The sequence below is a fragment of the Cucurbita moschata genome, unplaced genomic scaffold (assembly GCF_002738365.1).
Source record: "Cucurbita moschata cultivar Rifu unplaced genomic scaffold, Cmos_1.0 Cmo_Scf00010, whole genome shotgun sequence".
Lineage (NCBI taxonomy): Eukaryota > Viridiplantae > Streptophyta > Magnoliopsida > Cucurbitales > Cucurbitaceae > Cucurbita > Cucurbita moschata.
Genome location: NW_019268526.1, coordinates 3,657,590 through 3,681,247, shown reverse-complemented (window position 1 = coordinate 3,681,247; position 23,658 = coordinate 3,657,590). Strand labels below are relative to the sequence as shown.

At 36.3% G+C, this 23,658-nt stretch overlaps 4 protein-coding genes and 2 non-coding genes across 6 annotated transcripts; 5 read left to right on the top strand and 1 right to left on the bottom strand.

The window, feature by feature from the left end:
* Positions 1 to 6,699: 6,699 nt before the first annotated feature.
* LOC111448670 (protein SODIUM POTASSIUM ROOT DEFECTIVE 1-like) lies at positions 6,700 to 7,873 on the bottom strand. Its single transcript, XM_023088353.1, has 3 exons — positions 7,363 to 7,873; positions 7,204 to 7,279; positions 6,700 to 7,126 (listed from the first exon to the last, which is right to left on the bottom strand). The coding sequence occupies exons 1-3, from the start codon at positions 7,816 to 7,818 to the stop codon at positions 6,933 to 6,935; spliced, it is 726 nt and encodes a 241-aa protein (XP_022944121.1). The 5' UTR covers positions 7,819 to 7,873; the 3' UTR covers positions 6,700 to 6,932.
* A 1,604-nt stretch (positions 7,874 to 9,477) lies between these two features.
* TRNAR-UCG lies at positions 9,478 to 9,551 on the top strand. The gene has a single exon. It is a non-coding gene; the product is annotated as a tRNA-Arg (tRNA).
* Positions 9,552 to 10,713: 1,162 nt separating this feature from the next.
* On the top strand, positions 10,714 to 12,802 carry LOC111448742 (exocyst complex component EXO70H1-like). The gene has a single exon (XM_023088461.1). The coding sequence runs from the start codon at positions 10,835 to 10,837 to the stop codon at positions 12,734 to 12,736; it is 1,902 nt and encodes a 633-aa protein (XP_022944229.1). The 5' UTR covers positions 10,714 to 10,834; the 3' UTR covers positions 12,737 to 12,802.
* Positions 12,803 to 15,221: 2,419 nt separating this feature from the next.
* On the top strand, positions 15,222 to 15,295 carry TRNAR-UCG. Its single transcript has one exon. It is a non-coding gene; the product is annotated as a tRNA-Arg (tRNA).
* Positions 15,296 to 16,051: 756 nt separating this feature from the next.
* On the top strand, positions 16,052 to 18,009 carry LOC111448859 (exocyst complex component EXO70H1-like). The gene has a single exon (XM_023088633.1). The coding sequence runs from the start codon at positions 16,165 to 16,167 to the stop codon at positions 17,962 to 17,964; it is 1,800 nt and encodes a 599-aa protein (XP_022944401.1). The 5' UTR covers positions 16,052 to 16,164; the 3' UTR covers positions 17,965 to 18,009.
* Positions 18,010 to 21,805: 3,796 nt separating this feature from the next.
* Positions 21,806 to 23,658, top strand: LOC111448188 (3-ketoacyl-CoA synthase 12-like). The gene has a single exon (XM_023087649.1). The coding sequence runs from the start codon at positions 22,027 to 22,029 to the stop codon at positions 23,410 to 23,412; it is 1,386 nt and encodes a 461-aa protein (XP_022943417.1). The 5' UTR covers positions 21,806 to 22,026; the 3' UTR covers positions 23,413 to 23,658.

Below are 23,658 nucleotides of genomic sequence, written 5' to 3'. Positions count from 1 at the left end.
AGAAAAAAAAAAAAAAAAAAAATTAGAGGAGAAAACCCTTTATCGGGTTTCATAGACTAAACAGAGCAAGCTTCAGCAATGAGCAGTTTTTCGTTTCATTCTGTGCTCCACATTTTCTCAATGTTTTAGCAAACTAAAACCATATTAGATGTGGAAATGGGATTGTAGATTCGATTTCTTCGCTAATTACCCAATCCTCGGCTGAAGTAGCTCAAAGGGTAAGCATCATTGAAACTACATATGGAATTTCTAGCTTCGTCAGACAATGAATTCTGTGTACTCCATTTATATGTTCTTAGCCAAGATATTTCTAAAGGTTTATTCATGAATTTTCAGAGTTCATCGCACTTTAATGTTCAATTCTAGGGTTTCGGAAACATGGGTATTAATCAAATGTTGAAATGGATGCAGTTTTCTGTAGGAACTTCATATGGTAGACTTCTATGTACAATAGCAATGAAGATTGATGCTAGATGAGTATGTACAGGACATGCCTTAATGATATCTGCGTGTAATTTCTTACTTGAAAACCTGCCCTAGTTTGTCTATGAAAACAACATTCAATAAGCCTTTTGAAGCGCCAGTAGGTGTAGCAGGGGTAGGGCTTTTGTTCTTATTGCTCCGGGTTCCGATCTTTATGACCTCCAGGTAGTACATAGTCAACCCCTTTCGTAGAGGCATGCAAGGTAGTAACCTAATCTTCTACAGTAAGCCCTTTGACAATGGAAAGATCTATGTGAGATCTTCTGGTCTACATGCGTGAGAGCAGCTCAACCAAACAAGAGTTTGGTATGAATTCATGCTCGGTCTACCCGTGTACCACCAAGTCCGGGAATGGTGCCACCCCGCTATTCCAACGGCAAGCATAGATCTCATGAGACCCACCCACTATTACTGCGAAAAAAGCCCATTATGCCAATTGCTTTTCATTTGCTCTTTCTTGTTGCCACAGAGGGGGAAAAGGGTGTTAGAAATCACGACTCGACTCTCCACAATAGTATGATATTGTTCATTTTGAGCATAAGCTCTCATGGCTTTGCTTTGGGCTTCCCCCAAAAGGCCTCGTACCAATGGAGATCCTCCTCTCGAACAAAGTACACTATAAGCCTCCCTTAATCGAGGCTCAACTCCTTTGTCTGGAGCCCTCAAACAAAGTACACCCTTTGTTCGATATTTGAGGATTCTATTGACATGGCTAAGTTTAGGCCATGACTTTGATACTGTGTTAGAAATTACGATTCTCCACAATAGTATGATATTGTCCACTTAGAACATAAGCTCTCGTGGCTTTGCTTTGGGCTTCTCCCAAAAGGCCTCGTACCAATGGAGATAGTATTCCTCACTTATAAACCCACGATAATACTCAATCCTATATCCATTTCAGCTGGTGCGCCGAACCAAATGACCATATTTCTCAAAACAAACCAAAAAGTATACACTGTTCATAGCTTCTTTAGTACCATCTATGATTTAGGCTATGAGCTCAAAGGGTACCAAACCTATGGAAAGTTTGATAAGAAGAAGGAGATGAGTAAGATTAAAGAAAAGCTCTTGTTGTCGCATATGTGTGGAAGATTATGATAAAGTTTGAAGGTAAGATAGGGTTAGAGAATCAGAGAGAAGAAGATGACCCACCATTGCAAAGTTGAAACAGACTTGGGAGCAAAAGCTCCACCCGGTTGTCCTTGTCTGGTTCACCGTGGCTTCTTCACAATGATACACTTAAAGCAAAAGAGCACTCTCAAAATATGCTGTTCACATCAGACCCACCTCTGTTCTCAGGGTTATCTTCACTAGGGGTGGGAGTGAGTGTGGCTATGTTGGCCCAAACTTATGTCGAACAGCATGGAACACGTTATGAGAGATGTTGAAGAGGGTTGATTCCTCCGTTGTGTGCATGCTATTAGGTTAAGTATGTTTCTCATTGTGATTGCCTTCATATTTTTCGTTTGAGTCCATTGTGTTGGGCCCTAAGGGAGTGGATTGTGAGATCACACATTGGTTGGAGATAGAAACGAAACATTTCTTATAGGGTGTGGAAACCTCTCCCTAGTAGAAGCGTTCTAAAACCGTGAGGCTAACGGTAATATGTAATGGGGCAAAGTGGAAAATATTTGCTAGTAGTGGGCTTAAGCTGTTACAGATAGTATCAGAGCTAGACACCGGGAGGTGTGCTAGCGAGGACACTGGGCTCCCAAGAGGGGTGGATTGTGAGATCCCACGTTGGTCGGGGAGAACAAAACACTCCTTATAAGGGTGTGGAAATCTCTCCCTAACAGATATGTTTTAAAAACCTTGAAAGGAAGTCCGAAAGGGAAAGCCCAAAGAGGATAATATTTACTAGTGGTGGGCTTGAGCTGTTCCAGATGGTATCAGAGCCAAACACCGGGCGGTGTGCCAACGAGGATGTTGGGCCCCCAAGGAGGGTAGATTGTCAGATTCCACCTCGGTTGGAGAGGAGAACGAAGCATTCCTTATAAGGGTATGGAAACCTCTCCCTAGTAGACGCGTTTTAAAACCGTGAGGCTGACGGTGATACGTAACGGGCCAAAGTAGACAATATCTACTAGCGGTGGGTTTAGGCTATTACAGATGGTACTAGAGCCAGACACACCGGGCGGTGTACTAGCGAGGACATTGGGTCCCCAAGGGGGTAAATTGTGAGATCTCACATCGGCTGGAAAGAGGGACAAAGCATTTCTTATAAGGGTATGGAAACCTCTCCGTGACGGAATACATAATGGGCCAAAGTGATATACTAAAAATAGCTTAAAGATCATGCTCATATTGGAAATTTACATAGTGAGAAGCTTTGTAGTTAGCCCATGGTAAAAAGAACCATGGAGGTTTCCAAACAGAGGCATTGTTAATGAACAGGACAGGAAAAGAGGTGTATGTGAAAAGGCAACTTTTCTTCTTTGAGTGCCCACCCACCACTGCTACCGCATGCAATTAGTTTCTCCCTGTTGGAAAGTTTTAATGATGTTTTCTCCTCCATGTTCTTTCCCACTACAACCTCTGCAAACATAATCATGTGTACATTGTAGCAGTCTTATCGAATAGTTTATCTACAACGAGCTACGTATAGTCGTTAGAAGTAGATGTTTGCATTATAGCGGTCTTATTGAATAGTTTCTCTATGACGAGCTACATATAGTCGTTAGAAGTAGATGTTTGCATTATAGCGGTCTTATCGAATAGTTTCTCTACAACGAGCTATGTATAGTCGTTAGAAGTACATGTTTACATTGTAGCGGTCTCATCAAATAGTTTCTCTACAACGAGCTACGTATAGTCGTTAGAAGTAGATGTTTACATTGTAGCGGTCTCATCAAATAGTTTCTCTACAACGAGCTACGTATAGTCGTTAGAAGTAGATGTTTGCATTGTAGCGGTCTCATCAAATAGTTTCTCTACAACGAGCTACGTATAGTCGTTAGAAGTAGATGTTTGCATTATAGCGGTCTTATCGAATAGTTTCTCTACAACGAGCTATGTATAGTCGTTAGAAGTAGATGTTTGCATTATAGCGGTCTTATCGAATAGTTTCTCTACAACGAGCTACGTATAGTCGTTAGAAGTAGATGTTTGCATTATAGCGGTCTTATTGAATAGTTTCTCTATGACGAGCTACATATAGTCGTTAGAAGTAGATGTTTGCATTATAGCGGTCTTATCGAATAGTTTCTCTACAACGAGCTACGTATAGTCGTTAGAAGTAGATGTTTGCATTATAGCGGTCTTATCGAATAGTTTCTCTACAACGAGCTACGTATAGTCGTTAGAAGTAGATGTTTGCATTATAGCGGTCTTATCGAATAGTTTCTCTACAACGAGCTACGTATAGTCGTTAGAAGTAGATGTTTGCATTATAGCGGTCTTATCGAATAGTTTCTCTACAACGAGCTACGTATAGTCGTTAGAAGTAGATGTTTGCATTATAGCGGTCTTATCGAATAGTTTCTCTACAACGAGCTACGTATAGTCGTTAGAAGTAGATGTTTGCATTATAGCGGTCTTATCGAATAGTTTCTCTACAACGAGCTACGTATAGTCGTTAGAAGTAGATGTTTGCATTATAGCGGTCTTATCGAATAGTTTCTCTACAACGAGCTACGTATAGTCGTTAGAAGTAGATGTTTGCATTATAGCGGTCTTATCGAATAGTTTCTCTACAACGAGCTACGTATAGTCGTTAGAAGTAGATGTTTGCATTATAGCGGTCTTATCGAATAGTTTCTCTACAACGAGCTACGTATAGTCGTTAGAAGTAGATGTTTGCATTATAGCGGTCTTATCGAATAGTTTCTCTACAACGAGCTACGTATAGTCGTTAGAAGTAGATGTTTGCATTATAGCGGTCTTATCGAATAGTTTCTCTACAACGAGCTACGTATAGTCGTTAGAAGTAGATGTTTGCATTATAGCGGTCTTATCGAATAGTTTCTCTACAACGAGCTACGTATAGTCGTTAGAAGTAGATGTTTGCATTATAGCGGTCTTATCGAATAGTTTCTCTACAACGAGCTACGTATAGTCGTTAGAAGTAGATGTTTGCATTATAGCGGTCTTATCGAATAGTTTCTCTACAACGAGCTACGTATAGTCGTTAGAAGTAGATGTTTGCATTATAGCGGTCTTATCGAATAGTTTCTCTACAACGAGCTACGTATAGTCGTTAGAAGTAGATGTTTGCATTATAGCGGTCTTATCGAATAGTTTCTCTACAACGAGCTACGTATAGTCGTTAGAAGTAGATGTTTGCATTATAGCGGTCTTATCGAATAGTTTCTCTACAACGAGCTACGTATAGTCGTTAGAAGTAGATGTTTGCATTATAGCGGTCTTATCGAATAGTTTCTCTACAACGAGCTACGTATAGTCGTTAGAAGTAGATGTTTGCATTATAGCGGTCTTATCGAATAGTTTCTCTACAACGAGCTACGTATAGTCGTTAGAAGTAGATGTTTGCATTATAGCGGTCTTATCGAATAGTTTCTCTACAACGAGCTACGTATAGTCGTTAGAAGTAGATGTTTGCATTATAGCGGTCTTATCGAATAGTTTCTCTACAACGAGCTACGTATAGTCGTTAGAAGTAGATGTTTGCATTATAGCGGTCTTATCGAATAGTTTCTCTACAACGAGCTACGTATAGTCGTTAGAAGTAGATGTTTGCATTATAGCGGTCTTATCGAATAGTTTCTCTACAACGAGCTACGTATAGTCGTTAGAAGTAGATGTTTGCATTATAGCGGTCTTATCGAATAGTTTCTCTACAACGAGCTACGTATAGTCGTTAGAAGTAGATGTTTGCATTATAGCGGTCTTATCGAATAGTTTCTCTACAACGAGCTACGTATAGTCGTTAGAAGTAGATGTTTGCATTATAGCGGTCTTATCGAATAGTTTCTCTACAACGAGCTACGTATAGTCGTTAGAAGTAGATGTTTGCATTATAGCGGTCTTATCGAATAGTTTCTCTACAACGAGCTACGTATAGTCGTTAGAAGTAGATGTTTGCATTATAGCGGTCTTATCGAATAGTTTCTCTACAACGAGCTACGTATAGTCGTTAGAAGTAGATGTTTGCATTATAGCGGTCTTATCGAATAGTTTCTCTACAACGAGCTACGTATAGTCGTTAGAAGTAGATGTTTGCATTATAGCGGTCTTATCGAATAGTTTCTCTACAACGAGCTACGTATAGTCGTTAGAAGTAGATGTTTGCATTATAGCGGTCTTATCGAATAGTTTCTCTACAACGAGCTACGTATAGTCGTTAGAAGTAGATGTTTGCATTATAGCGGTCTTATCGAATAGTTTCTCTACAACGAGCTACGTATAGTCGTTAGAAGTAGATGTTTGCATTATAGCGGTCTTATCGAATAGTTTCTCTACAACGAGCTACGTATAGTCGTTAGAAGTAGATGTTTGCATTATAGCGGTCTTATCGAATAGTTTCTCTACAACGAGCTACGTATAGTCGTTAGAAGTAGATGTTTGCATTATAGCGGTCTTATCGAATAGTTTCTCTACAACGAGCTACGTATAGTCGTTAGAAGTAGATGTTTGCATTATAGCGGTCTTATCGAATAGTTTCTCTACAACGAGCTACGTATAGTCGTTAGAAGTAGATGTTTGCATTATAGCGGTCTTATCGAATAGTTTCTCTACAACGAGCTACGTATAGTCGTTAGAAGTAGATGTTTGCATTATAGCGGTCTTATCGAATAGTTTCTCTATGACGAGCTACATATAGTCGTTAGAAGTAGATGTTTGCATTATAGCGGTCTTATCGAATAGTTTCTCTACAACGAGCTATGTATAGTCGTTAGAAGTACATGTTTACATTGTAGCGGTCTCATCAAATAGTTTCTCTACAACGAGCTACGTATAGTCGTTAGAAGTAGATGTTTGCATTATAGCGGTCTTATTGAATAGTTTCTCTATGACGAACTACATATAGTCGTTAGAAGTAGATGTTTACACTGTAGTTGTCTCATCGAATAGTTTCTCTACGACGAGCTACGTATAGTCGTTAGAAGTAGATGTTCACTTTGTAGCGGTCTCATCGTATAGTTTCTCTACGATGAGCTACGTATAGTCGTTAGAAGTAGATGTTTACGTTATAGCAGTCTCATCGAATAGTTTCTCTACAACAAGCTCGTTTAGTAGCTCGTTAGAAGCAGCCACACATAACGTCAAATTTGGAAAGATTTAATCCCGAAAACAGCGAAGACCGACATTGTTCTTTATTCCCCAAACTAAACTACAGGGAAACACAGAATTACTACTGCAAATTCATCACAAAAACAGCAAAATTTACACCCAAAACAGAAAAACAAGAAAGAAAAGCATCAATTCTGCAACTTTTCTGCATAATACAAGCAAAACCCAGATGGGATTTTGGCAGCAAATAGCTCCATTGATCAAAATGTCGATGACGAACACGATTGCGGAGTTGAAGATGAAGAAGACGACGACGAACACGAAGAAGAACTCAGCGATGTCCAGAACTGAGCATACTTAACCTTCGACACACTAGCTAAGACATCAAAAGGGCTCACTGCTCCAATTATGGTCACTTTTTTAGCTGTGAAATCGACACTATATGAGCTAACTCCTGCACAATCATCAACACTATATGAACATTTTAGCTTTGAAACACGAAGAACAGCTTTGTCGAATTCAATCCATTACCTTCCATCTTGGAGATGTGTTTTTTCACCTTTTTTTCGCAGCCTTTGCAGTTCAATGAGACCTTAAGAACCACAACCTTTTGAATCACGAAAGAAAATTTTAAAATCCCGACCAATTAGAACGAAAAGAACAAGAAATTATTCTTAAAAAGAACAAAACCTGATCATGAACAGCCGAAGAAGCTGTTTTCAAAACAGGGGATTGAAGAACAGAGGAAGGGGATTTTTGGCCACGATATTCATGAACAGTCAACGATCGAGTCAACGAACTATGGCTTATCATGTTCCTCTCGTTCGGCGGTTTCGCCGGAAAATCCTCGCCGGAGACCGCCGGTAACCAGTCAATGAACGATGAATCACTCAAGAGATAACGAGCAGAGGACCCAGAAACAGAGCTCTTCAAATCATCCACATCTGCGCAGCTTTTTCTTCGTAAATCATAATGATCCTTCCGATTCACAGAAGAACAGCTCGTACTCTTTCTGTGATTCTCAAAGGGAAGCTGCCATTTCCTCCGGTCGCCGGAATTTTCATCTCCGTCGACCGGACGACGACCGAAACTTGAACGAACCGCCGTGGAAGCTCTGGATTTGCAGAAAAAGTCCAATTTTTTCATGTTGGGATTGAAATATGTGATGAAATGAGAGCACCCATTTTGGTTTTAAGCAAAGAGAGAAAGGGAGGAAGAAGAAGAAGAAGAAGAAGGGTGGGACCCACGAGGAAGAATTGGGGGCAATTACGTAATTTCAAGCTTGTGATTAATTTTTGGGTTTTTATTTATTTATTTAGGAATTTTTTAAAATAAATTATTTTTGTTGGTATGATATGATTACTTCCACTCTTAGGAACATGAACGACAGAGAGTTGTCTTTATTATATGGTCTTATTTTTGGCACATAATATGCATTTTTGTTAATAAATAATGGCAATTGTTAGTGGGTATTGTCTCACAAATCCCGAGTTCAAGTAACAGCTCAAGTCCATCGCCAGCATATATTATCTGTTTTGACCCGTTACGTATCGTCGTTAACTTCATGATTTTAAAACGCATCTACTAGAGAAAGGTTTTCACACCCTCGTAAGGAATGTTTCGTTCTTCTCTTTAACTGATTTGGGATCTCACAATCCACCCCTTTCTGTGGGCCAATGTCTTTGTTGGCACACCACCCAATACTTGGTTCTGATACCATTTGTAACAACTCAAGCCCACCGCTAGCAGATATTGTCTGCTTTGGTCCGTTACGTATCGCCGTTAGCCTTACGGTTTTAAAACGAGTCTATTAAGGAGATGTTTCCACACCCTTGTAAGGAATACTTCATTCCTCTCTCCGACTCATGTGGGATCTCACACTAAGATTCAACGTTACCACAAGATTCAACGTTGCTGGCCAAAGGTTCACACTAGCGTGGCACATTGGTCGTTTTCGTCGCATATACTTTTTTTAAAAAAATATTTAGTAGTTAATAAGATTGTAATCCTAATTAATACGTGTTATTAAGATATAAAATATTGACAAACCAAACAAGCCAGAAAATGAGGAAACTTTTTTGGACCAATTCGTTTAGAAGGGCATGGAGAAACACCAACCCACTAATATTAATCTTCCTGACACGTGGCAACGTGTAATTCCTAAATTGCCCTTCTCTAAATCGTTCTTTTACGGGCGTTCGTGAATCGGGTTGATTAGGTTGAGACATTTTTTCGACTTAACCTAAACAATTCGTATTAAATAATGAACTTAATCAATCGAGTTGTTCAGATCATTTATTTTTAATTAAAAAAATTGTTGTTTACGTATTTTAAAACTTTTATTTGAAATTTGTAATTCAATTTCAATATATATTAGAATAAATGAACACAGACCGTACGGTTTGATTAGGTTGATTGAACTTTTCGGGTCATCACAGTTTTTAGACACGCTACTTCTTTTCGAGTTTCATTTCTGTATTCCTCCGTTCTCACGATAATTCAACTAAATACGTACTCTCGTTATATTTTCTCGATAAATAACAAGTTTTATTTTTAAAAACTTTATGAATGTATTTTAAATTATAATTGATAATGGAAGTAGAAAAAAATGAATATAAAATTAAATAAATATATAAAATATATGAAAAGTAAAGTAAGCTGATCCTGAAATCAAGGGGTGCCATGAAGCATGTCAAATTTTCCTTTACGTAAAGTCCATAATTACTTTCCGTCTTCAATATTTTAAAATATTATTTTAATTTTTTTTACTTTAATATTAATTAAAAATTGCACTGCTAACAAAATGACCGCATAGCGCAGTGGATTAGCGCGTTTGACTTCGGATCAAAAGGTCGTGGGTTCGACTCCCACTGTGGTCGAGATTTTCATTTTTATTATTATTCCATCTCTAATTCTCTTCAATAAATAGCCACGTTTTATTGACAGGCCCATACTTTTGGAGCCCAGCCCAAATGACCACCGATCTCAATGGATTTTGATGGGCCAAATTCGTAGCTTTTTGGAGCCACGTTTTATTGACAGGCCCATACTTTTGGAGCCCAGCCCAAATGACCACCGATCTCAATGGATTTTGATGGGCCAAATTCGTAGCTTTTTGGAGCCCAGCCCAATTTAAAAGGACTTCAGTGGGCCTTATTTGTCCAATTCTTGTGGGCCTAGTTAATTGAGCCCAGCCCAAATCTCATTTTAATTATGAATTTGTGGCTCATTTATCATGTTATATGTTATTTATTTATTTATGTTGAATCCAATCTAATATTTAATACGAGAATATATTTTAATCGGTCGAGTTATGATCAAATTGGACGTTATCTTTTATCCTCGATAATTCCTTTCCATGCTTCAACTTATCATCTCCTATTCAAATGAAATTATTTTTTTTTAATTCCATGACAAGTGTAATCGATACCTTTTTATTTCAATAGATTAGTTCTCTTCCATTTTTACTTTTGTTAAATTTAAGCCCCAACAATTCTTTTATGGGTTAAATTAGAATTCAATCTCTTATACATCAACAAACATATCCCATAATTTAGGTAATTAAACATAAATTATCTCAACCACTAATATAAACATAGCTCAAAATATTTTGAGAGGTCATGAACAAATAACTAAAAATGGAACTGAAATGATGTTTAAATTCATAAAAACATATGAAAAAGTTAGGAAAATGGTCGTTTTAGAACAAGTTGAAATTGCGAAGGCAATGGAAGTTTGGGTATCTATTTCTGTTTCAAAAAAAGGGAAAAAGAAAAGGGAAAAAGTGTGACAGTCTGCACGCAATCGAATTAGAATGGTAAGACAGCGTTCGCACCCATCGGCGTCGCACCAAAACAAACAAACAACAAATACCTTTGGGAAAATGCAGCCACACAGAACAGAAACAACTGTATACTTTTCCTTTTTTTTTTTTCTTTTACACTATAAATATAATGAAAATAAATAGAAAAAGACAGAAAAACCCCTCATAATATATAAGTAATCCCCTCCAACTCTCAATTTTCTCATCGAATTCTACCCCAGAAAATCTCTCGAATTACCCACTTCTACAGATTGATTCAATTGATTTCATTTCATTTCTGAATTATTATTATTATTATTATTGTCGATTTTGTATTGTTTGAATTCGTACTTACCCATCATGACGCGAAAGGGAATGAGGATTGTGTTATTCAGACCTCCACCTTTTTCTTCTGCACCGAGAACGCCGTCGCCTCACACGTCTAGCCCACCTTCATCGGATTCAATCGTGGAGGAGAATCTTGAGGTTGCAAAAACGTTTCTGGCGAGGTGGGGACCTGATTCCACCACTGCTGTTTCTCTGTTTCAAGGGGACGACCGTGATGAAGCTTGGCAGTTTATAGAAGTGGTTAAGAATTTGCATGCTGCTATGCAGTGCCATGCTTCTCAGGATTCATCTTCGGATAAGCTCGTGCGTGCTCATGATTTGATGAGTACTGCCATGGAGAGGCTTCAGAAGGAGTTTTCCCAGATTTTGTCGGTCAATCGTGAGTATTTGTATCCGGAATCGGTTTCTAGAGAATCGTCGATGACGATATCGGCCAGATCGAGTGTTTCTGATTTTGAACTGAAGACAGAAGATGAGTTCGGAATTGCTAAAGAATCTATTTCTGAGGTTGAGCGAGTTTCTATGTCGGCCATGGCGGATTTGAAAGCAATTGCGGACTGTATGATATCCACCGGCTATGGAAAAGAATGTGTCAAGATTTATAAAACTGTGAGGAAATCGGTAATAGGCGAGAGTCTCTACAATCTAGGGATTGAGAAATTGAGTTTTTCGAAAGTTCAGAAGATGGATTGGGATGTTCTAGAGATCAAAATAAAAAGCTGGTTTAAAGGCGTGAAAACCGCATTGAAGTCTCTGTTCAAAGGAGAGAAAATCCTTTGCGATCATGTTTTCTCGGCTTCCCTTCCCATCAGAGAATCATGCTTCGCTCAAATTTGTAAAGCCGGTGCAACGACTCTGTTTGGATTCCCAGAATTAGTTGCCAAATACAAAAAATCTCCGGAGAAAATTTTCATTACACTAGACCTATACGAAGCCATAGCCGACCTCTGTCCGGAGATAAATTGCATTTTCTCATCCACAGCATCATCCAACGTACAATCACAAGCCGTCAGTACACTAGTCAAACTCGGAGAAAACATTGGCACATTAATCACTGACTTCGAATCGTCTATTCAGAAAGAATCATCGAAGAAACCGGTTCCTAGAGGCGGAGTTCATCCGCTCACTAGCTACGTGATGAACTATATTTCGTTCCTCTCCGATTACAGGGGAGTACTCAACGACATTTTAGCCGATTGGCCTTTACCAACAAAATTACCAATGCCAGAATCATACTACGGAACATTTAAGGAAGAAGATAGTCCGATTACCTTACGTTTCGCTTGGCTGATTCTTGTCCTCCTATGTAAACTCGACGGCAAAGCCGAGCATTACAACAACGTCGCTCTCTCCTACTTGTTCTTGGCCAACAATCTCCAATACATCGTCAACAAAGTTCGCACCTCAAATCTGCGATTCGTCCTCGGCGGCGACTGGATTGAGAAGCACGAATCGAAGATCAAACTGTACTCCTCCAAGTACAGGCGCATTGGATGGAGTGAAGTGATCTCGACGCTGCCGGCGGACGTAAAAGCGGAAATCTCACCGGAGGAAGCAAGTGAATCATTCAGAAATTTCGACAGAGCTTTTAAAGAAACTTGCAGAAAACAGACCTCCTGGATAGTGCCCGATCAAAAGCTCCGTGATGAAATAAGAATCTCGGTGGCAAAGGAACTTGGAGCTTTATACGGCAAGTTTTACGCGGAGAACCGGGTTCGTACTGAGCGGGTTTCTGAGTCGGATCCGGTAGTCCGATTATCCCCTGATGACTTGGGTAATTATTTATCGGATCTGTTTTACGGGTCTGGATCCGAAAGTGAAGGGAGCGGGTCCTCGTCTATTTCATCGTCTCACTCTTCGCCGTTTTCTGCCGTTTTCTCGAAGGAGATTCGCCTAGATTTTTTTGTAAAATAATATATTTCTGTTAGGGGTGTACATCTAAACCGACAACCCGGACCAACCCCAACCTGAATTATAGGGGTTGGGACCAACCCCAACCTGAATTATAGGGGTTGGGACCAACCCCAACCTGAATTATAGGGGTTGGGTTTGGGTTGGATTAGTTTTTGGGTTGGGTTGGATTGGGTTGGGCTGTTTTTCTGAATTAAAGTGTTTCGGTTCGGTTTTCGATTCATAAGATAAAAAACTCGTGTTAAACTCGAAACCAGCAAACTCAAGAACTCAGTCGTATGTTAAAGTGTGTCAGCAATCGGGTTTTTTAAAATATTTCATGCTCGGATTCGTCAGAAGCCGAATTCATCCTTTTTATTATTTTGTTTGTTTTTTTTATTACTCTATCATTTTTAGTTTCATTTATATTTATATTAGTTTCTTTTATATATTATAAAATTTTATTCTAAATTTATATTTATATTATTTTATTGAGTTCTTTTTATATATTATATTTATTTTGTTTAGTTTTTTTTTATATTATAAAATTCTATTTTAAATATAAAAAAATTATTTCAAATATTTAAATTTAAATTTATATTATATTATTTAATTTCTTTTATATTTTATATTATTTTATTTAGTTTTTTTATATATTATAAAATTTCTTCTTTTATATATTATAAAATTATATTCTAAATTTATATTTATATTATTTTATTTAGTATCTTTTTATATATAATAAAATTTTATTTTAAATATAAATAATTACTTCAAATATTTAAATTTAAATTTATATTATTTTATTTCGTTCCTTTTATATATTATTTTATTTTATTTAGTTTCTTTTATATATTATAAAATTTTATTCTAAATATTAAAAAATAATTCAAATATTTTATATTATTTTTATACTTGTATTTCATATTATTTTTACACATGATTGGTAGGGAAATAAATTTTAAATATTTCATATTATTTTTATGTAAATAAATTAACAAAAAATTACATCAATATTTCATTATATTTTAAAGTTTAAATAAATTAACAAATATCTATTTATTCATTTTTCTATTCTAAATATAAAAAATTACTTCAAATATTTTCCTATTAATAAAAATTTACCTCAATATTTCATTTTGTTTTTAAACCTATTCAAATAAATTAATAAATTTCTATTTATTCATTTTATACTACTTTTAAATACATGATTTATAATGGGAATAAACGAACCACACACTTTATAAATTTTATTTTAATTTAAAAATATATTTATGATGGATTATTTAATATGATTTTGAAGAATTATATTTATATTTATATTATTTTATTTAGTTTTATATATATATATATATATATATATTATTTTATTTTATTTAGTTTCTTTTATATATTATAAAATTCTATTCTAAATATAAAAAATTACTTCAAATATTTCATATTATTTTTATCTTAGTAAATAAATTTCAAATATTTCATATTATTTTTACCCTACAAATAAATAAACTAACAAAAAAAAATTATCTTAATATTTCATTTTGTTTTTAAATATATTATTTAAATAAATTAACAAATATCTATTTATTCATTTTATACTATTTTAAATACATGGTTTGTAATAGGAATAAACGAATAAATCACACTCCATAAGTTTTATTTTAATTTAAAAATAATTTATGATAGGTTATTTAATATGATTTTGGAGGTATTTTTATTTTATATATATATAGTTTCTTTAAATTAATCATTTATATTATTTTTTAATTTTATAATCTATACTTACATTTTGTTAAGTATAGTTTATTTAAATTATTACTTTCTATGATATTTTAATTTCATAATCTATCCTTGTATTTTACTTATAATTAAATAAAGATTTACTGTTTTTTTTATTGTTGTCGATGAATTTATTTTTTTTAATAATTATAAATTGATTTGTGTTTGTTTGTGAACTTTTAATATTTTTTTTATCTAACATTATATCAAATAGGTATAAATTGTGAATAAATACATAAATAAATTAAAATTTTAAAAAAGTTAGCACAGTAGAATCCAACTCGAAAAGTTCGGTTGGGTTGTGAAAATTTTTGGGTCGGGTTGGGTTATCAATCCAACCAACCCGAACTTTTGGGTTGGGTCAAAACAATCTTCCAACCCGGACCATGTACACCCCTAATTTATGTGCATAAATAGAATGAGTAATATATTTCTTCCGATTTATTCCTCAAATAATATTCTTTTATGTAATTTAAATGTAGATAAAACAAATAAATACAGATAATTTCTAACCTAATTTAAAAGTGGGCTAAATTAATGAAAATACAGTAATAGAAAAAATGAATATAAAATATATGAAAAAGTGAAGTGCGCTATCTCAAAATCAAGAGTGACATAAACCATGTCAAATTTTAAAATCCGTAATTACTCTCTCTTCTATATTTAATCTTAAAATATTATTCTAATTGTTTTTTATATTATTTTATTAAATATGTTTTATGATAAACAAAACGACCGCATAGCGCAGTGGATTAGCGCGTTTGACTTCGGATCAAAAGGTCGTGGGTTCGACTCCCACTGTGGTCGATTATTTTATTTTTAATGGGCCATATTCGACGCTTTTTGGAGCCCACCCTAATTTAAAAGAACTTTAATGGGCCTTCATCATTTTCAAACAATAATAAGCCCTATAATAAATAAACAATTAATTAATTAATTTGATTTTAGTCAAATTATGACGTCCCCTCTTCCTTCATCTTCCCATTGGTAAGCCCCTGAGTTACCGCCACGTGGCTTGTGTTAAGGTAGTCCTTTTTCAACTCGTTTTTTTTATTTACCAACAGTGAAAAATATAAAAAGAATATGATTACAACCATATTATTTTATCTTCGATAATTTCTTTTATGCTTCAATTTATCATCTCATATTCAAATAAAATCAAATTTTCTTCAAACTTGAGTTTATTAACTTTTTCACCATTTTTTTTTACTCGGGTGATTGTCTATCACATAACATCAACTAAAAATGAAGAAGTTTGATGAATAAAAACCTAAAGTGGAACTGAAATGACGTTTAAATTCATAAAAGCATATGAAAAACTAGGAAAGTAAATCGTTTTGGAAAAAGTTGAAACTGTAAGGCAGTGTGGAAGCAGTGTGATACTCACCACGCAATCGAATACAAACAAACCAATTCCTTGGGAAAATGGCATCAACAAAGAACAAGAAACAACTACATTCCCTTCCCATCTTTCGTCGTCTTGAAGTACCCCTCAAACACACCATTTCCTCATCAAATTCTACCCACAGAAAAATATCTTAAATCACCCACTACAAGAAATCTCTCAAATTACCCACTTCTACAGATTCAATTGATTTCATTTCATTTCTGAATTATTATTATTATTATTATTATTATTATCGATTTTGTATTGTTTGGATTCCTACTTACCCATCATGACGCGAAAGGGAATGAGGAGTGTGTTCTTCAGACCTCCACCTTCTTCTTCTACACCGAGCACGCCGTCGCCTCACACGTCTAGCCCACCTTTATCGGATTTAATCGTGGAAGAGAATCTTGAAGTTGCAAAATCGTTTGTGGCGAGGTGGGGACCTCATTCCACCACTGCTGCTTCTCTGTTTCAAGGGGACGACCGTGATGAATATCGACAGTGTATCGAAGTCGTTAAGAAGTTGTATGCTGTCATGCACTACCTTGCTTCTCGGGATGCATCTTCGGATAAGCTCGTGAGTGCTCATGATTTGATGAGCACTGCCATGGAGAGGCTTCAGAAGGAGTTTTTCCAGATTTTGTCGGTTAATCGTGAGTATTTGTATTCGGAATCGGTTTCTAGCGTCCAATCGCCGATGACGATATCGGTCAGATCGAGTGTTTCTGATTTTGAACTGGAGACAGAAGATGAGTTCGGCATTGCTAACGAATCTATTTCTGAGGTTGAGCGAGTTTCTATGTCGGCCATGGCGGATTTGAAAGCAATTGCGGATTGTATGATATCCACCGGCTATGGAAAAGAATGCGTCAAGGTTTATAAAACTGTGAGGAAATCGATAATTGACGAGAGTCTCTACAACCTTGGTATTCAGAAATTGAGTTTTTCGAAAGTTCAGAAGATGCATTGGGAAGTTCTAGAGAGCAAAATAAAAACCTGGTTGAAAGGCGTGAAAACCGCAGTGAAATCTCTGTTCGAACAAGAGAGAATCCTTTGCGATCATGTTTTCTCGGCTTCCCTTCCCATCAGAGAATCATGCTTCGCTCAAATTTCTAAAGACGGTGCAACGATTCTGTTTGGATTCCCAGAATTAGTTGCCAAATACAAAAAATCTCCGGAGAAAATTTTCATTACACTAGACCTATACGAAGCCATAGCCGACCTCTGGACGGAGATCAAATACATTTTCTCATCCACAGCATCATCCAATGTGCAATCACAAGTCGTCAGTTCACAAATCAAACTCGGAGAAAACATTCGCACATTAATCACTGACTTCGAAATGTCTATTCAGAAAGAATCATCGAAAAAACCTGTTCCTAGAGGCGGAGTTCATCCACTCACTAGCTACGTGATGAACTATATTTTGTTCCTCTCCGATTATAGTAGAATACTCAACGACATTTTAGCCGATTGGCCTTTACCAGAAAAACTATCAATGCCAGAATCATACTACGGAACGCCTAAGGAAGAAGATAGTCCGATTACCTTACGTTTCGCTTGGTTGATTCTTGTCCTCCTATGCAAACTCGACGGCAAAGGCGAGCAATACAACGACGTCGCTCTCTCCTACTTGTTCTTGGCCAACAATCTCCAGTACATCGTCAACAAAGTTCGCACCTCAAATCTGAGATTCCTCCTCGGCGGCGACTGGATTGAGAGGCACGAATCGAGGATCAAATTGTACGCCTCCAAGTACGGTCGCATTGGATGGAATGGAGTATTCTCGTCGCTGCCGGCGGACGTAAAGGCAGAAATCTCACCGGAGGAAGCAAGAGAATCATTCAGAAATTTCAACAGAGCTTTTGAAGAAACTTACAGAAAACAGACCTCCTGGGTCGTGCCCGATCAGAAGCTCCGTGATGAAATAAAAATCTCGTTGTCAAAGGAACTTGGAGCTTTATACGGCGAGTTTTACGCGAGGAACCGGGTTCGTACTAGGCGGGTTTCTGAGTCGGATCCGGTAGTCCCACTATCCCCTGATGATTTGAGTAATTACTTTTCGGATCTGTTTTACAGGTCTTGATCCGGAAATGTTGGGACCGGGTCCTCGTCTACTTCATCGTCCCATTCCTCGACGTTTTGTCGCCTAGATTTTTCTGTAAAAGAATATATTTATGTGCACAAAAACTATATATATTTTTCCTTTTGTAATAATAAAAAATGAATAAAAATTGGTGATACTAATTTTATTCTCATTTATTCCTCAAACGATTTGCTTTTATGTTAAATTTATTTTATTAATAATTTAAATGTAGATAAAACAAATAAATATGAATAATTCATAACCTAAACTAAAAAGATATATTTAAAAATTGAAGAACTTCAAAAACATTAAAAAAAATGTTTTTACCAAAATACTCATAAATTTTCAAGAGTAATAATAAAAAGTTAAAAGAGATAATTTATGAGGTGTGAATACACAGTTTCGGTAATATATCAACGGTAAAAATTTTAAAAATTTTATAAAGGCTAAGGGTGTTATTACTTTTAAAATTTTATGAATATTTTTTAAACACGGTACCAAAGGTAAATAATATCTTTTTAAATTTTTTTTTAAATTTTTTTTTAAAAGTTATAGATATTAAAGAAACTTTCGAAAGTTTAAGTCATTTTTTAAATAAATAACTAACGACAATAAATTTTTATTTTTTATTTTTAATTTTAAAAATATTGTTAAAATTTTTTAGACAATAATTGTTTTTTTATTATTAATTTAGCCTCAAATTGACTGAACATCTGGAAAGCCCATTCATCTCGAAAGCCCATTGCTTTGCTGCATTGAATCTTTAGATGGGCTTCACAATTCAAGCCCATTAGCTCATAGAAGCGGAAGGTCCAATAATTAGTTCAATTAATAATTAATTATTAAAAATATAAAATTGAAAGTTTAATTACAAAAATATAAATCAAATAAACACAAATTTTAAATTTTATAGACTAAATATCTAATTTAACTAATCAAAATACAACAATTTAATATATACTATCAGACCTCGATCGTTTTATCGTCAACTTGCTCATTAAACTTAAAGACCCGACAAATATAAACTTAAATTTTTTTAAAAAATTCTCGAAAACTTTTTAAGTTACATGAACTAAATAGAGACGAAGACGGAGTAAATGCAAGGGCAAGTGGTTGTAAGATGGAGGTAGGCCCAAAAGAGCTAGCTGGCTATGGGAAGGTAAGTAGATAGAGACGGAGACATTTAGTGGGGAAGGAAGGAAGAAAGCGATTTTGAAGGAATTGCTTTTTTTCTTTTCCTTTACCGAGCGAGGTTGTATAAAATAATAATGAAAATGGAAAAATGTAGGGACCTCATGTATTATGTGTGCTCATGCATTAGGGATACCCCTGTTCCATCACGAAAGTACAGACACGTGCATCCATTAGGTACACGAAGTATCATTATGTTTTACATAATGCTACCGTGACGATTACTAATTCTAATGGGTGTCATTCCCTTCATTATGGATGTACTAACTTTTTTTATTAATAAATAAAATTGTCACTTTTAACTTTGTTATAAAACATATTAATCATTAATATAATTTATTTTATTTTATATATAAAGAAAAAGAATAGGAAATTAATTATCAAGAGAAAAAGAAAATAGACAACGGCAAAATTTAGTTAGCAAGTGGCGTGTGAAATTCACGTGCTTTTGTCTTTTTTTTTCTCCTAAAAGTTGACCGAAACCCAACCAATCACTAATTGCTTCAAAAATTCAATTTCTTTAATTACTTCTCCCACCAAATTCCTACTTTGATGTTTTTTTTTTTAAATTTTTTAATATTTGATTATATTATTTTTAAGGTAAAAATGTCACATTTGTGATGTTTTTTTTCTTATAGAACGTTAACTCGTTAAGAAAGTTTTGTTTTGTCGCAAGCAATAAAAGAGTCTTTTTCGAAGTTTTACAATAAAAACAAACATAATTGAACATGATAACGTTAAAGCTACAACGTTTGCAACTAATAAATTGCTAAATATACGATCTAAAACGAGTGAAACGTTGACGTTCATTCATTATTGTATTGTCAACAATAATCGATCTAATCCCGAATATAATCATATTTGTCGCACATCAAAATCTCAAAACTATCACCGTCAATAAATATAAACACCTGTCCCACGTCTTCAACCACATTTACTACGAAAATTACAATACAACTCCTATCACAACTTGATGCTAAAAAACCATGTTCGGGTTCAAGCACAAATCACGTAGTTTCAAACCCTGGTTATAAAATCTCTAAGTTAAGTTATGAGTGAATTCTGAAACCTAAATAACCCGACATTGTAAATAATGTGTGACACTATTAAACAAGACCAATCATTTATTTCGTACTGGCTATGTATTTGGCTGGCTGCATTTATGTTGTGGGATTGATAAATTGTTTGAATTCATGTTTATCCGACAACCCTAATTTTGGAATTGACCTGTCTGCTTAGGTGTAGTAAAATTCCACCTTTGACTAATTCGTTTACTTTTTTATTGGTTTATTGCATTTGCATTTATGTTTTTTTATTATTATTAAAATAATTAATTTTTAATTTTTAATTTTTATATGCTAAAAATTAATAAATGTTTTTATTGCTAAACCACTCATAATTATCCAAGAAATAAGAGATTTTTTTTATAGGAAGAACTAAATTATTATTTTATAAAAGTTCTAAAATATTAAATTTAAATTTTTGTCGTTGACTAAAGCCTCACAACTACCTTCTTATTTATTCTTATCCTTTGACATAGACTTTTTTACATTTGATTTAGTTCAAATTTGACTATTCAAGTCAAGAAGTCCACCCTCTTAATTATTATTTTTTACCAAGTAACAATAATGTTGACTGACTGCTCACGCATATAGTTGACTATTAACGCATATAGTCAACTTTAAGATATTTATTTTACTTCTCCAATCAACGTGGGATCTCACAATCCATTTCGTTGGAGGCCAACATTCTCACTGACACACTGTCCGGTATCTGACTCTGCCAACCGACGTGAGATCTCACAATCCATCTCGTTGGAGGCCAGCATCCTCACTGACACATTGTTCGGTATCTGACTCTGATACTATTTGTAACAGCCCAACCACACACTGTCTGGTGTCTGACTCTGATAACCAATGTGGGATCTCACAATCCATCTCGTTGGAGGCCAACATCCTCACTGACACATTGTTCGGTATCTGACTCTGATACTATTTGTAACAGCCCAACCACACACTATCCGGTGTCTGACTCTGATAACCAATGTGGGATCTCACAATCCATCTCGTTGGAGGCCAGCATCCTCACTGACACATTGTCCGATGTCTGACTCTGATACTATTTGTAACAGCCCAACCACACACTGTCCGGTGTCTAACTCTAATAACCAACGTGGGATCTCACAATCCATCTCGTTGGAGGCCAGCATCCTCACTGACACACTGTCCGATGTCTGACTCTGATACTATTTGTAATAGCCCAACCCCCACCGCTAGTAAATATTGTCCGCTTTAATCCGTTACATATCGTCGTCAACCTCACGGTTTTAAAACGCATCTGCAAGAAAAAAGTTTTCGCACTCTTATAAAAATGATTTGTTCGCTTCTCCAACCAACGTGGGATCTCACACATACTCTCTTAAACAAAGCTCATCCCGAGCTTTAAACAATCACGACATAGTTCTCCCCTCTCTTGACCTCGTCACGCTATCAGATCTATAATAACTCGTAAATCAACTCGATTGAAGTGGTGGGTTAAAGTGTATAAGAAAACGCCAATCAAATGATTATTTTTCACGTAAATACAAAAACTTGTTCTATATATATTATAGGGTTCTAAAGCAGAAACTACTCATAACAAATCCAATAATTTGAGTGTTCTTCGTTTGACTCTTTCTCCATTTTTGTAGCCGAGCTTTTACTCGCCCACCTGCTCGCTTATGAGTAGCCATCGCTTGAAAGCCTTTATCAGTTGGGAGTTAACCCTCTTCACATGTTCTTCCAAAAAGCTCTTTTTCCCCCACTTTGCACCTTCTTTCTATAAAAATCTCTCTGTTCTTGAACAAAAAACAGAGCCCTTTTCACCTCTGTCATGGAGCTTCTGAGTTTGTTCTATTTGGGTTCCTTTTTGTTCTTCCTGTTCATCATTTGGAAGCATTTTGATGAAAAAAGACACCAACAATGCTACATATTGGAGTATCAATGCTACAAACCAACAGACGACAGAAAATTAAGCACAGAATTCAGCGGAGACATCATAAAAAGAACCAAAAACCTCGGCCTCAACGAGTACAAATTCCTCCTCAAAGCCGCCGTCAGCTCCGGCATCGGCGAAGAAACCTACGGCCCAAGAATCATGTTCGCCGGCCGTGAAGAATCTCCCACTCTCGACGATGGAATCTCAGAAATGGACGAGTTTTTCCACGACAGCATCCAGAAGCTCTTCGACAAATCAGGCTTCTCCCCGCCGGAAATCGACATCTTAGTCGTAAACGTCTCAATGTTAGCGTCGATTCCGTCGCTCTCCGCTCGGATCATCAACCATTACAAGCTCCGCCCTGATGTCAAGGTGTTCAACCTCACCGGAATGGGCTGCAGCGCTAGTTTAATATCAATCGACGTCGTTTCAAGAGTGTTCAAATCGTATAAAAACATGAACGCCCTCGTTATAACATCTGAATCATTAAGCCCCAATTGGTATTCCGGCAACGACAGATCCATGATCTTGTCCAATTGCTTATTCCGATCCGGCGGATGTGCGATTCTTCTCACAAACAACACGGCGTTGAAAAACAGAGCCATGTTCAAACTCAAGACCCTGGTTCGAACCCACCACGGCGCAAGAGACGAATCCTACGGATGTTGTTACCAAACAGAGGACGACAAAGGCTACATGGGTTTTCACTTAGGTAAAAACCTCCCCAAGGCAGCAACACGAGCCTTCGTCGACAACCTACGGGAAATCGCACCGAAAATTTTACCGACAAGGGAGCTTCTCCAGTTTTTGATTGTTACCACGGTGAAAAAACTAAAGAGAAATGCAAAACAGGGTAGTGGGGTGAAAACCAGTGCGGTGAATTTCAAAACAGGGGTGGATCATTTCTGCATTCACACCGGCGGGAAAGCGGTGATCGACGGGATCGGAGCGAGTTTGGGGCTGGAGAAGTATGACCTGGAGCCGGCGAGGATGACACTGCACCGATTTGGGAACACATCGGCGAGTAGTTTGTGGTATGTTTTGGCGTATATGGAAGCGAAGAAGCGGCTGAAGAAAGGTGGGCGGGTTTTGATGATAAGCTTTGGAGCTGGGTTCAAGTGCAACAGCTGCTTGTGGGAGGTGGTGCGAGATTTGGAAGACGCCAATGTCTGGGAGGATTGTATTCAACGGTATCCACCTGAATCTCTGTCGAACCCATTTCTGGAAAAATATGGTTGGATTCAACAGGAAGACATAGCCACTTTCAAACTCCCTGAGTGATAGTCGAATTAAAACACAACATCGAATAGTTTTGCGTATTTACCGTTATTGCCATTGGTGCTGTTCATTTGTTTCATGAGGAACAGGTTCTTACTAACTAGAACATGCCCAGATTGTTCATGTTTCATTTCATTGGAGTTTCTTAATATATTTGAATTCATCGTGTTCGTGTATGTCTGTACTTCTCGTCTTGGCTCGGGATGTTTTGGAAGTTTCAATATTATCATTTGTAGTCGTTTTTTGGAA